Genomic DNA, 14937 nt, shown 5'->3' on the forward strand with positions numbered 1-14937 from the left:
TGACACTCCAGGACTGCTGCTGGCTCTGTTTCTTGGCAGGGTTGAGCACCAGGGCTGGGTTTCTCCCCTGCCCCCTGCCCCCAGCGTGGGCTCACTTGCTCCCTGGAAAACATCCCCTGGGACTTGGCAGGAGCCGAGTGCTCCATCAAAAGTTCATTAATCTGTTGAGTTGGAGCCACACGGCTGCGTGCAGCCTGCTGGGAACTCCAGCACTGGGACAGGGTGCACCAGGCTACATCAGAGAGAGTGACAAATGTGTAGGGGCTGTAACATGGCTGGGGAGGCTCAGGGCTGGCCTGCGGTGACACGTTAATCTGAGGTGGCGCGGCGGCGGTGACCGATGGCCCCTGAGCTGGATGGGTGTCTCTGGAGAGCTCGGCTTACCCAGAGCTGCTGTTTGCAGCTCAGCACTGAGATGAAAATCCGCCCTAAAGTCTCCATATCTGATAAGAATTTCAGTGCCTGGCAGCAGAGATTTGGCCTCACTGCTGGGAGTCAGCCTGGCAGGATTTGGATTACAGCTCTGCTGGGATCAGCAGTGGGGTCTGGGGCTGTGTGTGGAGCAGCCTCTGTGAGCCCCTTTCTGAGGTGAGAAACTGCTCCTGAACTGCTCAAAGGCTCCCGAAAGAGTCAAATGAAAGGATTTGACATTTTCTTTCATTAAAAAAAAAAGAGAAGGAGTAATCAAGGCACAGTCGTGCATGGGTTTGTTAATTTGCTGAACCGCAGCGCTGTCAGTCAGTGGGAAATGAGACACTGGGTTTTATTTGGGAAACATGAAGGGGGAAAGTCAAGTAGAAATCCCAAAGAAATAGCATTTGCATAGGTTTTCCAGCAGCTGACTTGAGCTGACCCAAAGGATCTGAAGGCCACGAGTCCTGAGCATCCTTGTGGGCATTTTGGGGGTGGTAATGTTAAATATCTGCACCCTAGAGAAAGCAGCTGCAGTATTTTAGTACCTGAATGCGTGTTTCACAGGTCAGACATCCTTTGAAGGGGACAAAGAGGATGTGGTCCAGTGAGGAAAACTAGGAATGAGCTTGAAGAGTCACCCTCAGATCCCAGAAGGTCCCTGTAGAAATTTGTCCTCTTGAGCAGTGCCCAAATGTGGAATGGTGCTTTATAGTGCCCATAAAAATAGCTGTTAATAAAATTAATCTGGGAGGGAAGGGCAGCACAGAAAAGAAAGATGAAATTTTACAGCCCCAGCACTGAGTAGATGAAAAGTGTAAATCCAGTGGTAGTGGCTGGAAAGGCACTGTTTGACCCCAAGGAGTGTCACAGCTTCAGTCCAGCTGGACAAGTGCCACCAGCACCATCACTGCCATAACTCCTGTCCCTGTGTGCAGACCTTGGTCAAGGCCAGGGATGGAGCTGCCTTGAGCCCAGGGGTTGCCCGTGGTGTCCATCAGCAAATTGCTGTGGCACCACCCTGGGCAGGGCTTCAGGCTGCCAGGGAAAAACAGCATGGCCATGAGGGCAGGAGGAGGGAGAAAAAGAGAAACCACTTTAGTCTATTCATGGGAAATAGGGACCTACATGGAGGAGATTTAGGGAAACTGTACAGCCCAGGAAGATGGGCACCATGATTCCCTGGGATCCTGAGGTTCATCTGCAATGCTGTTCAGCTTGAAGGGTCCCATGACAGGTGATTCCAGATTTTTAGGAGAAGTTTTATCTCAGAAATGCAGAAAGAGCTTTGAACATTGGAACATAGTTTCCCAGAGAAGCTGTGGCTGCCCCATCCCTGGAGGTGTCCAAGGCCAGGTTGGAGCACCCTGGGATTGTGGAATGTGTTTCTCTCTACAGCCTGAGCAAGATGAGCATTAAGGTCCCTTCCAAACCAAACCATTCTTTGCACTCCTCCTTCCTTTGATGACACAGCTGGGTGCTGCCACACCTTTCCATGGTTCTGTGATGAGGAAAGCTGGGAAGAGAAAATGGCAGCAGGTTAGCATGGGAACCAGCTCCTGTGCACTGGGAGGACAAACCCTGGGAGCTGGGAGGGACAGCTGGGTCTGTGATGGATGCTGATGGCTGAGGCTTCCCTGGCTCACAGGAACAGTTTGTGCCTCTGGCCTTTTAAAAATTGAACCTTGAAAATCTGGAGGAAATAGACTTTTTATCTGGTTAGTGTTTTGGACCTATAAAAGTGGAAGTCATAATAGCCTGTAAAACATTTGAGGCAATTTGGGAATATGGCATTCCTTATTAAACTCCGTGGGTTTTAGAGACTTCTTAGGTTTTCACAGTGGTGCAGGCTGTGACCTCTATAATGTTCAACAGGATCCTTGAAAAATTGAGACCAATTTAACAAGAATAGCTGCTGCTTTGGTGCTCCAGCTTTTCCATTTCTTTCCTGCCTGGAGTTAAGTTCATAATGGTTTAGCAGAACCTTTTTAGTTGCGAAAAAGATTATTGTGGTCTGGGCATAAGGGACTACTTTGTGACAGATATTTTAGCAGAACCATTTGTCCATGGCTGGAATAACAAAGTGAAATGTCACAAGTACAATATTTTGAAGGTCAGAAATCATAACTCTTTGCATATTTTCAAGGTTATTTTTGCCCAGTGTAACAAAATATACTGTTATTCGGGAGTTTGAGGGATTATAAACCTCCGTGGATAAAGAGGAGACCTGGCAGTTGTTTACAGCTGATGTTTCCTGATGTCTGGGGGGTGGCAGAGTGTTTGTACTAGAACTAGAGATCCCAAAATGCAGCAGCAGGGATGTTTTTCTGTAGCTGGAATTTTACTCTGTGTCTGAAAATCCAAAGCCTCTAATGGTTTAAACTGAGACCTGGTGCACATCAGAATTCTGTGGCACTGGGATGTTTCCTCCTCTGGGATGCCAGGCTTGTCTTTTATCTCATTTTCTCTTTATTCCTGAATGAACTTCGCCCAGTTTGCTGCACCAGGCAGAAGATGTTGGTGCTGTGCTCTCCGCAGGTGGGATGCTCTGTGCTCTGCAGTCTTCCCTGGAATTCTGCTCCCAAATCTCTGTGTGTTTACAGGGTGAGCAGCATCCCTTCCATGTATGTGTCTGTGGCTCTTGGGAAGACCAGGCAGAACAAATATTCCTGTATTTCCTTCACACACCAAAGTCCCTGAGGTGGCATAAGCATGGGGCTGCATTTCTCCTGCAGGAAGCTCACATGAGCTCTCCGAGGCTGCAGGACACTGTGCCACAGGAGCTTTTGCTCTTTAACCTTCCTCTGATGAATAATCTGTTGGTGTTCCATGCAGATGTGAAGTTTTTTAGGGATCCCATAGCACCTCCCTTTTGCCAGTATTGCCTAATGAGGAGTCTGAGCTGAGAATTCATTGCTCCAAGACTTTCTTCCTCCTGATCCCTTGTGAAGGTTGACTTAGAACAGAGACTAGATGGAGCTAAAGAATAAAGTAGGGGTTTATTAAGAGGCTTCAATAGATCCACCTTGGGCAGCACAACCCCAAAATGGTCACAAAATGCACGATGGCTCACAGGGTCTCTCACTTTGATCAGTTCTGCTCCATTTTCATATTGGAGTAAATTGTCCAATTTCAGCTCCAGCTCATGAAGTCTCATCCTGATTGTTTTTATCTCTTCAGTCCACGTTGTTTGTGCATTTGTGCTCTTGGGCCTGAGATTTGGATCATTTGTCCTTGGTGCCCAGCTAGAGAAGGAATTGTTTTTTCTCCCTATTCTGTGAAGAGAGTTCACCATCCCATAATAGGAAGCCCAGACCCACACACTAAAGCAGCTCAGAATCTGAAAAATATAAAAGCTGAAACCTGAGGCATCACTCCAAACCCTCCATCCCTGAGGCTGATCCCTTGCAAAGCCAGAGAATGAGCAGCCTTCACCCTCTAGCAGTGACTGCTCAGGGCTGGTGTGTGTTTAGAACACAGAAATCAGTAGGAATATGTAAGAAGGGAGAGTGATTTCACTCAGGTCTGGCTGTGGTCATCCCAAAGCTATTCCCAGGAATGCCACAGGGCTGTCCACAGAAGGACATGGGTAGGAAATGATTTGTTAAAAAAATATGGATATTGATCTAGTACCGATATCCAACTGTGATGGACAAAAACTCCCTAACAGTTTAAAGTTAGAAAGTGTGTGTTTATTGTTTGTGGGGTCACTCCCAGATACATACCGCACCTTCCAGGTGATTACAGAGCCTTTTTATCTATACAAGTATTAAATACCCAAAATACAAATACATATTCATCATTTTGGTACATCCCATTCCCCGCTTGGTATGCCAATCACTCCCAAAGCCATTCAGCATGCGTGCTTTGTCCCTTGAAATGGGTCGGTGTCCCTTTCATGGGGAGGGATCCCAAAATGAGGAAGTCAATGAAGTCTTCCTCGTTCTGACCTTTCTACCTTTTAAATGCAAAAATGACAAATTAACTCTTGGTAGAACTCCCATTCCTTGTCTTCAGTTGGTTTCAGAACAGAGGAGGCCCACAATTGTCTTATGTTCCTAAAAGCTATTTGTCAGTTTGTGTATTCTTCATTATAAACCCAGCTAAATAAACATTGTGCTGACAAGCAATCAGTTATTAGTTAACTACTAACTCCTAACTTCATCAAGGCCTACTCATTTATTATTATTATTTTAATTAACTCTAGTAAGGCTTATTTCTAACTAAAATCTTAGATAAAAATCTCTAAAATCTCTAAATTCCTTAAAGTTTATGTTTCAGAAATGCACTGGAAAATGAAATGGAAATGCAGAAATTGCTCACCTTATCTCTCAGTTAAGATCCCATCCTCTCCTGACATCCATGATCCTGGGTGTCAAGGTTTGGAAGACAGCATTGAAGGAATGCCTTGGGCTGAAGCCTGCTCGGGCAGAGAGGCTTTCCTGGGAGGAGAGGATCTGCCAGGCTGGGAGGGGATGGATGCTGGTGCTGCTGCAAACCCCAGTGTCTGCCTGTTCTATTGCTTGACTCCTCTGCATGGTCTGTGGGAATTATCCACGTGCCCTGGAGTCAGTGGGACAGTCCCAGCTTGGCCCAGGGAGCTGAGCTCTGGTTGGGAAGCAGGGATTGAATGGTGTCCATTAAAACTTGACCAGCCAAGGAAAACCTGCTGGCCAGGTTGTTTGGAGGAGAGGGGAGTGAGCATGGTGAGGTGCTCTGAGGTGAATTGCTCTTCCACAGTGTGGAATGCTGCAGACTGTGAGATCCTGTGGTGATGGAAAATGGGGAAGATCAATCCAAGATTGCAGGGAGCCCTGGCCAGGCTGCTGTTCCTCCCTGGTGGAGGATGTGCCCTCTCAGCCTGGCCTGGTGCTCACCACAACCACCACAACTCCAACATTCTTGGCTGGTTTGCCATCCACCTCAACATCTCCTTGGCCTTCTGCCTCCCAGCTGGATCTGAGCATGGTTTCCTCTGAGTTTAATAATTTGTGAGGCTGCTCTGCTGCCCTCACCAGGCTTGTGGCTGATGTCTGTGGCTGCTTCAGGGAGAGGTGATGTCCTTCCTGTGTCTGCAGCACAGCTCTGAGAGGATAGATCTGGGTGGCACAGAGGTTTTGGAGGTGTGAACTGCTCCAAAAACTTTCTTTGGGCCCTCAGTATATTCTGTGCCAAACTCTTCAGCAGTCAATGGAAGCTGAGTGAGGAATTGCTGTTGTAGGACCTTCATCCCACTCGTGGTCCTTCAGGCACACACAGACAAAAAATCTTCTATCGGTGTTTGCAAATTACTGCAGACAGGAGCTTACAAGCTCAGAGCAAATCTCTGTTGCTAATTTTTCAGAGGCACCACTGAAAGAAGGAGAACTTCATGCAAGACACTAAAAAAACAAAAGCCAAAATAAAGGAAAGTCCTTCCAGCTTTGAGTTCCAGAATTACCCTGATGTATCAGCTGCCCATGGTTTTCTCTGCAGAATGTCCCTTGGGTCCCTCTGAGTCTGGAATTCTTTCCAGCACTGAGGATGGGGAGTGGAGGAAAGCAAGGAAAGCTCCTTTTCATCCAGAGCTGTGCCACAGGAGGCTGAGCATCCCCAGGGCTCCAAGCCTGGCTCCGGTGCCTTCCCACGGGCACCGTCCCAGCTGCCAGCTGCTCTGCAAAGGTTGGCATCTGTAAGGCCTCCAGTTTAAAAATAACAGAGAGAAATCTCCCTTCTGCAAGACCCAAATAAAAAGAGGATGGTTGAGGTAACAGTGATTTAAAAACTCCCAGTGCTGCCTGAGGCACTGCAGGGAGGGAATTGCAGGACCATGACAGCTTTTCCCATGGACACCAGGTGCTTTCCTTGTCATCCAGCTGGGGGAACCCAGTTTGCAGTTTCATTTTCATTTTTCTTTAGGTTTTCTTCAGTTTCTGTATTTTTCTTTAGAATTCTTAGGCTCACTCTGTGCTTGTCAGCCCCGCTGCACTGGGTTTGCAGCAGGGATAAAACAAGTTTAGGAGGGTATGGGAGAAAGTTGTGTTGTGTTGAGCTTAATTTCTGTTAAGAATCCACGATGCTGGAGAAAAGGACTTTCTATGCTGGTTGAAGCAAGGAATTTGGGATGAGATGCTGTAGAGTGCTCAGAAGCTGAAAATGCAGTGTTGGTAGCAGCTCATATATCTGTGACCTGCTGAGCTGTGAACCTGCAGCACCTTCAAGGAGAAACAAGCTGGGTTTTGGGGTTGGAGGTATAGATAAGTAATGCCAAGTGATGCTTTGCAACCCTGAGGGAGGCCAGATACAGGCATGGTGCTGCTGCCTTGTTGCTGGGATTTCTCTGTGAGCCTGGAAAATATGAGGGAGGGATGGAGGGATGGATGGATGGATGGATGGATGGATGGATGGATGGATGGATGGATGATGGATGGATGGATGGATGGATGGATGGATGGATGGATGGATGGACTGAGGGATGGATGGATGACTCTGTGAGTGTTTTCACCCAGGTGGAGGAAGCATTGCACACACCTTGATGGCCTTGGGAATGAGGAGGTGGTGGAGGCCCCTTCGGATCCTGCACAGTGACATTTCCAGAGCAGCCTCGCACTGCAAACTCCCGGCTCTGTCCGAAGCAAGTTCCTGCACGCTGGCATCATTTGCATGCATCAGGATACATCTGCCTTGCCCAGGAAAGCTCTGGCAACAAGAGCACTGCAGCTCCCAGTGCAGGGCAATGCTCAGATGGAAGCTGCTGGAGAGGAAATGTAGGAAGAGCAGTGAGGGGACAGGAGAGATAAGGGGAGAGCCTGAGCTGGCAGAAAAACTGGAGCTTCAGTCCCAGCTTGGAGGGGCTCACAGCTGTGCCTGCCCAACATGGGGGGCTTGGAGGGAGGCAGTGACTGGCAGAGCATCCAATCTGGCCAAATAAAAGGCATTAACTCCTGGAGGGAAGGATCAGGCGAGTGTTCCATCTCTTATCCAGGAGGTTTGCAGTGGAGGTTGACAGACATGTTTGGTAGCTCTGAGGCACTGAAGCAGCAGTAATGGTTGAGGCAGAGCTGAGGAGCTGCAGGGAAGGGTTGTAGGCATGTGGCTGGTTTTGCTGTGCTGCTTCTCGGTGCTCCCTCCCCAAGCATGTCTCTTGTCTCCTTGAGCTGCTTAGTTTTGGTTGGCATTCAGTGTTCCCAGGTTGGACACCGGAGCAAGAATCACTCCTGGAGACTGGCAGGACTAGAGCTTCCAACATTTCCACGTGTTCCAGAGCTGCAGGAGCCTGGACAAGCAGCACTCCTCTGCTGCTCAGTGGCTTACAGGAGGGGAGAGCTTGCTCTGGGGAGGCAGATCCTCGGATCTGTGCTGAGGACCCAGAGCAGCTGTGCTGTGTCAGGTCACTTGATCTGAGCGCTGCTGAGTCGCCAGTGACGGCGCCTCCAGCTCCTCGAGCCGTGTTCCTCTGCTTTAACCTTTGCCTGCCTGTCCCCAGCCCTTCCTTGGGGCAGGTCCTGGCCTCAGTCACAGCAGTCCCAAGGGTGGCAGGGACTGTGTCCAGAGCAGGGCCTTATTGGCCCCTGACAGGCAGAACTGCATACTCACACCCACTGAGCAGTTCACAGGAGTTTTTGGGTTCTCTCTGTAACAAAGACATTGAAAGTCCATAAGCCCCACTTTGTATAAGGGATTATGGCCTGAAGCAGCTGGAATCAGATCATGGCATTATTGTGTGTGGGCTGTACCTGCACCTCTGCATGTACAGGGCTGGGAGTGCATGGCTGTGGCCCCTGGGGCTGTGTGCATGTTGATTATTTTTTCCTGGATTTTTTTTTTTTTTGCTTGGATACTCACTAAATGCCTGGGAATTAACCAAGTATAGTTATATCTTGTTGCAAATTTGGATAACCTGTCTACTTTCTTCATTCCCCTTAATTCTTGATCTCCCTTGTTATTCTTCCCTTTACCAGGAATCCTGCAGGAGTAGGTAACCCAATCCTACCTTGGCACAAGAAGACCCAGTCCTGATCTCATTCACTCTCCTAAAATCCACAAATTAAATCTACTGGATTTAGCATATTGACATTGATTTCCCAGCTCCGCTGGTGCTTTCTGGATTCCCATCTGCTTGAAACTGGACGGAGAACTATTAATTCAGGAAACAGCAATTTGGGCTTGATGGGGATGTACTGACCTTAAGCCTTCATTAATATAATTAGTGCCCTTGGTTTGAGGAGGGCTCTCTCCACTTGGACTGTGTGACATGAAAGCTCTGAGTCCCTCTGACCTGAGGTAGAGCAGCGGGCGTGGGGGCATGGGAGATGCTCTGCGCTGTCAAAAAGTTGTTTTTCCAGAAGCTGAGTCTCTCTTGTTATAGGTTTCCCATTCAGCTGGGCTTTGGAGACCAGCCTTGGTTTAGCATTTCTGTTCCTCACTGTTTATGTCTTTTTTGGGGCCTTGATTTATGTAAGAGGAAAGCGAGTCACTGCACAAACATCAGCCTGTGAAGGAAAGTTTCTGGAGCTTTTAGCACAAGGCACAAATGTTTTTCCCCAGAGTTTGGAGAGTATTTTGAGGAGGGATTTGAGCTTGAAGGAGATGCCAGAGAAGGTTTGAAAGTATAGAAAATGTTTTCTTCTTCCCTTAGGTGCAAAAACGACCATTTATTCAAGATGAGAAAAACTCCTGCGGGTGGATTGCTAGAAAATGATGTCAAAGGCTGGAAAAACTTGGCAATGGGGATCTTTTTCAGCTTGATTTCTTTAATGGCTTGATGAAATTAAATTTTCTTAATGTGGATACTCCTGGAGAAGCTGAGCTTGCCCTCATAACTTGCTCTGGTGAACCTGAACGTCCCTTTCTTTCCCTTAAAATCCAGAGGTGTGTGGGTTGGTTCTCATTACACAGCTGTGCTGAGCTGTGGCATGGCTGGTGCTGCAGTGTGAGAGAGGAGGATCTGCTGAGTGGGAAGCAGTCCCGGAGTAGGAGGAGGTGTTTGGAGGTGGCATTATGTGGGAAGCCACCACACCTTCTGCAGGGACATGTTCCTGTTCCTTCTTCAGGATTTAACACAAGCCATGTATATCCTTCTGCAGAGAAAGAAAGGGAAAAGGGTTAAAAATGTCATATCTGGCTTCTCCTTCCTAGTGAAGCGTTTCTAGGTGCAGGGGGAAGGTAGTTGCCCTCAGCAGGGTGGGCTCTTCCTGGGGTCTCTGCTATTTCACATGATGGAGAAGCCAAAATTCTTTCTCTTCCAGTAAGTGGAGGAGAGGGGGCTCTGCCTTGACCTGCTGGTGAGAACCTGGCCTTGCCTTCCTCAGGAGCTGGCTCAGCCAAGTGCAGGCAGATCCCTGCTTGCTTTCAGGTTTTGTTGGCTGGGGGAAGCTGGCATTTTGTTCTGCTTCTGAAATACCTTCCTTATCACAGTGCTGAGATTTGGGTCTAATTTTACCCAGATAGTGCAAGTGGACTATTTAGAAGCCATAAATGTTCCTGCAGAGGAGGATGTGGAATATTCCCAGGGTTCCAGCAGGGCTGAGGTCCCTGACAGCACAGGGCAGCAGTGTGAGGCTCCCAGGGACAGCAGAGCCTGCTGCAGCTTCCAGGACAAAGCCTGGCTCCACCAGGGGATCAGAGGCTGGCAGGGAGCTGACAGTGTGACATGGGCAGGAAAAAAGGTATGATTGAAGGATGGATTAGAAAAAGGATTTCCAGGAGAGATTAATGCCCTATAGCAGACAGTGGTGCAGCCTCACTTGGACAGGGGCAGACTGATGGGCAGCATTGCACAGGAGTGGGACTGCCCAGGGACGGGCAGGGGGATGAAGGATGTGTCTGCAGGTGGGCACAGAGAGCCTTGGCTGGCCTGCAGGTGCTGCTGGAGCAGGAGCTGCTCTGGGAGTGCTCTGAGGACAGAGCTGCTGAGTAGAGCTGCTTCAGAGCAAGGAACCAGCAGGTGTGGGATGATCCCAGCAAAATCCAGGATCCTAGGAGGAGTGTCTGATCACCAGGCAGGAATGTGATGATGGAGAAACCTCCCTTGGGGTGTCACAGGGCTGCAAATCCAGAGGAACAGAGGCTTGGGAGTGGAGATCCCTCCAGGCAGGGGGTGTTTGGGACCCCTTCAGAGCAGCCTGGTCACTGCCATGGCTCACCCTGCTGCTGACAGCAGTTTGTGCCACAGGCTTTAAGCTGGAGAAAGGTTTATTAATAATTATTGATAATTATTTGCAGTGAGTGCCTGGGGCTGGGCCCATGCCTGAGCTTTTTTGATACACTCTCAGTTTAACCTGTTCTGCTTCACTTTGATTCTTGCCAGGGTCCTAAATTGTATTTGTTAAAACATCAGGAAAATGGAGCTTGTGCTCAGACTGACCTTCCCAGTAACTGGTCCTGATGTCACAGAATCCCAGCAGGATTTGTATTGGAAGGGACCTCAAAACCCATCCAGTGCCACCCCTGCCATGGGCAGGGACACCTTCCACTGTCCCAGGCTGCTCCAAGCCCCAGTGTCCAGCCTGTTGGGCACTCCCAGGGATCCAGGGGCAGCCCCAGCTGCTCTGGACACCCTGTGCCCCCCACCCTCACAGGGAAGAATTTCTTCTCAATATTCCCTTTCAATCCACTCTCCTTCAGCTTAAAGCCATTCCCCATCACCACAGATCCTTGCAATACCCAGGTTTTTAGAAGTTTTTCCAACTTGCACTGAGCAGAGACGTCAGAGCCTCCATCAGAGAAACAATCTGGCTGCAGCACGTCCCAGCTCTGGCACTGTTGGAGCTGGTGCAGGGCTCTTGCCCACGTTCACTTCCAACATGGTGAATTCTGTGGTGCTAACGAGTGTTGCTGGGTTCCCATGGCAACCCTTGCGCTAATTAACGCACAGTAGCCAGGGGAAAAAAAAAAAATCTGTCCTTACTGATGAATTAATTGGACAGGATTGATATGGGAGGAAGAGTTGGGAATGGCCACTCCAAAGGTGTGTGCAGGGATGGGACTCTCACTGCTTTGGTAACACAAACCTGTGTTACCCTGACCTTGCAGCTTTCAAACTGAAGCCTTGCTCACCATTTGGAAGGAGTTTGTGTTTTGGAAGGAATAAAATTATCCTGACAAATGTCTAAGAGCATAACTCAAGCAGTTACGCTTTTTTGTTCCTTTTTTTTTTTCTTATTATTATGACATTTTAACTCGGGTTTTTTTTGGTGTTTAAAAGATTAAATAAAGCCCAAGTCAGTTTTAGAAGTTAGATGCTTGAAAGAATTGGAAAATGCACATTTAAAGACTACATTATTTTATGTCAGGAAAAAACCTCCAGTTCCTGAGGACTCCTCCCAAATTCCAGCCCCCTCTGCTGGCTCTCGCTCCAGTTGCCCTGGTAGCTGCAGCTGTTAGAGATGGGCCCAAATGGAAACCATGGATCCAGCCTGGTGTTCTGAAATGCAGAGGACATTTTCCCTTCCCAGCGTGGTCCTGGTGGTGGAGTGGTGGCTTTGGAAGTAAATCAGGAGTAGGGAAAGCAGCTCCTGTGAGCTGGGCATGAGTCACGGAGCGGGTTCCCATCAGCGGTGACAATTAAACTCCTTCAGCACTTTGTGCACAAAGCACTGGGCTAAGTCACAGTGTCCTGGCAAAATTCTTCTTTGGATAATTGTCCTCGGACTTACTGAATGCTCCCCTCCTGCAGTTTTAATTAGCTGGAGCTGTGGCTCACCAGCTCCTGCGTGGTGACAGCCACGACTAACAAACCTTGGTGGAGACTTGTGATCCCACGACTGCCTGCCTCGGTCCTGTTGTGCCTGCAACAATTACCTGCAGCCAAAAGGAGCCTTAGGAAATAATGACTCTACTTTAGGGCTCTTTAATGAGATTTCCAAACTCTCTGCTGCCTTCAGCACTGAGAGGTCCCGGAGTCTCAGCTGTTGGCACTTGGGGGGTCAGACATTTGCAGGTGGGGAACTGAGGGGTTTTCCCTGGACAGAGTGGTTGATACACTGGGGCTGCTGCAGGAGAATTCGGGGTGTCATCAGCAGGAAGAGCTTTGGTTTTGGCTGATTGGTTATGTGTTTGGCTGCTCTGGAGAGCAGGGACTGAGTGGGGACGGTGCTGCCATCCCGAGCAGCCCCGAGGAATCCCCACGTGTGCAGCAGGACTAACAGGATAAGGACTGAAGAAGATTCTCCCACGAGATTTCAGCCTCACCCAGTCTCTGAGCACTGCAAGGTTGTGCCTTTCCTTGTGACAGATCTGTGCTCCCCTGGGAAGTCTGTCCTTAGGTACCTGTGCCAGGTGACAGCGTGCACAGGTCCCCTTTGCTAGCCACAGCTGCCCCAGGCTCTGCATACCTGAGACAGCAGCTTTGGGTAGACACACGAGTTCCTGAAAAATGCATTCCCAGTGTCCAGAGCTCACAGAAAAGTAGGAGCATTGATTATCTCTTTCCATGGTTGCCCCTGTGAAACAGGAGTGCTGCATCCAGGAAAACTTTCCTTTCCCCTGGATAGCTGCTGCTCCCTGAGCACACCTATGCCAAAGCCTGATACCAGCACCTAATCTGGATTTTAATTCCTCCAGCTCTACATGCAAAAAAATATTCCTAGTTCTTCTTCTGAGTGACCCCAGGGGCTTTGTCCAGTGCAACAGTGCTCTAAACTGGCACTAGTGATAGTGCAGACACCTTTGTTGCAATATTCTGTGGTATTTATCTATCCTTACTTAATTAAGGCTATTTTGGGCACTAAAGTGCTTCGAAACATTGACAAATGTCCTCTGGATTTACTGGCTGGTGATTTGAGTTGTTAAAAGTTGCTTGAGGAGCTGCATTTCTAAGGAGTGTAATAAATAACAGAGATGGGATTATTTTTGCCTTTTTAAGGTGAGAAAGAGGATGTGTCCAAGTACTTAGGTACCTTTTGGGACAAGTGAGTTCCCAGAAGGGTGGAGAAGGTGAGGCTGAACATCCAAACAGCCACAGGCTGCTGGTACAAAAGTGTGGAAGGATTAGAAGGAATTGCCTCAAGTTTTTGGCATCACTGTGTTCCTTCCAGGAGGGAGACTGGGGCTGCTGGGGGTAGGTGGATCCAAAGCTCTCATGGTCTAGAGAGTTCTGGTTCCTGGTGCAGAGAGGGACTCTCCCCTGGCTCTGCTCCCTCCAGCCTTCCTGGACTGCCTTGGGAAAATTCCTTAATTGATTTTCTATTTCTCACCTTGTTGATCCTCTGTTTAAAATCCTTTGTTGGTGTTTTCCTTTCAGATGGTTAAAATGGAGCCTTTCTCCATTTCAGACTCCCAGCTCTCCCCATTATACATAACTAATACCTCTCTGGAACTATTGAAGCTGTGTTAGCAGGCTCTGAAATGGGAGTTTAGCTGAGCTTTTAACGGGTTTAATCTTTTCCTGGGTATTAATCCTTCCAGAACCTCTGATAAAATTTGTTGCTTTTTCTCTGAATGCCTCCCACGCTGTTGATATCTGTCTGGAATGAGTTGCTTGGTGCAGAACAAGCCATGGAGGGGGGAACGTTACAGCCTCCCATGGATCTTGCTCCCATTTCAGTGCATTCCCAGCTCCTCTCTGACTCCTTGCCACTCTGCTCCTGTGGTTCCTTGCCCTGGCAGCATCTCTCCCATTTAATATGGGTTGGAATGAGTTTGCTCCCTGTTTATCAGATGTTTTTTGGTTCTCAGATGCATTCCCAAGGTTTGCCTGTTTGATATCAGCAGAAAGTATCAGGGAAGAGCATCACCTCTTCCACACTGCTGTGGAGATGGAAAGCTATCAAAGACCACAACAAATGTTGGCTTTGGTTTTTGTTGCTTTGTGCTGCATCATAGGATCCTAAACCTGTGTGACAGCAGACTCGGGCTGTGATCCAGGTTATCAAAGACTGCAGCTGAACTGGAGGGGAAATGATCCTTTTTTCCATCATGTTGGTGTGGAAACGATGCCATCTCCTGTGGGTAACAGCAGATATGGTACAGCCTCTCCCACCTGTGTCAGCTCTGGGAAACACAGGATCTGAGCCAGGAAACCAACCCAACATAAACCCAAGGAAAAATCTCTCCAGGCTTTTGAGATGTCCAGGTTCTCCCTGACTCCAGCTGTTACAGATGAAATAGGAAGGAGAAGGGGTTTGCCCATCATGCCTGACCACGGAGGCACTGGCCCAGCTGCTCATCCCACGCCTTGGCCACGTCTGTGGCCACGTATCTCCAGTGGCAGCTCCTTTCCATAGCTCTTCCTCTTGGATGCACACCGTGGCTGCCCCAGCGCTGCAGTTCCAGGAAGGCAGCTCCTTTCTTGAGCAGTGCTGACCGTAAAAATGATTGTGCAAATTTGTGAGAGTAGGATAATTTATCGTTTCCATGGCAGTGCTGGGGGAGAGAAGAGCACCGAGGAGTGAGCTATGGAATAGCAACAGAAGGCTGGGAGACACAGATCACATTCCATCTTCCCTGTTTCTTTTCTTTTGAATGGGTCATAAAACAAAAGCAAATGAGGCAATTGGAACTCCCTGTCCACTTTCCTAGGGCTTGTTTAAATGAGGATTTACTTCA

At 48.6% G+C, this 14937-nt stretch overlaps 1 protein-coding gene and 1 long non-coding RNA gene across 14 annotated transcripts in view; both read left to right on the plus strand.

The window, feature by feature from the left end:
• The window catches only part of ARHGEF9 (Cdc42 guanine nucleotide exchange factor 9), a 161633-nt gene that overhangs the window by 71631 nt on the left and 75065 nt on the right, over window positions 1-14937 (plus strand). For 3 of the 13 annotated variants that reach the window (XM_021525294.3, XM_021525295.3, XM_021525296.3), the window contains exon 2: window positions 6900-7024. The exons of the other annotated variants lie outside the window; for them this stretch is intronic. In XM_021525294.3, coding sequence (XP_021380969.1) covers window positions 6900-7024 — 125 coding nt within the window. The remainder of the gene's footprint in view (window positions 1-6899; window positions 7025-14937) is intronic. 13 annotated transcript variants of the gene reach the window in all.
• LOC116183652 (uncharacterized) lies at window positions 7032-9481 on the plus strand. The gene is made up of 2 exons (XR_004148319.2): window positions 7032-8673; window positions 9029-9481. It is a non-coding gene; the product is annotated as an uncharacterized LOC116183652 (long non-coding RNA).

This window comes from Lonchura striata, chromosome 14 (genome assembly GCF_046129695.1).
Source record: "Lonchura striata isolate bLonStr1 chromosome 14, bLonStr1.mat, whole genome shotgun sequence".
NCBI classification, from domain to species: Eukaryota; Metazoa; Chordata; class Aves; order Passeriformes; family Estrildidae; genus Lonchura; species Lonchura striata.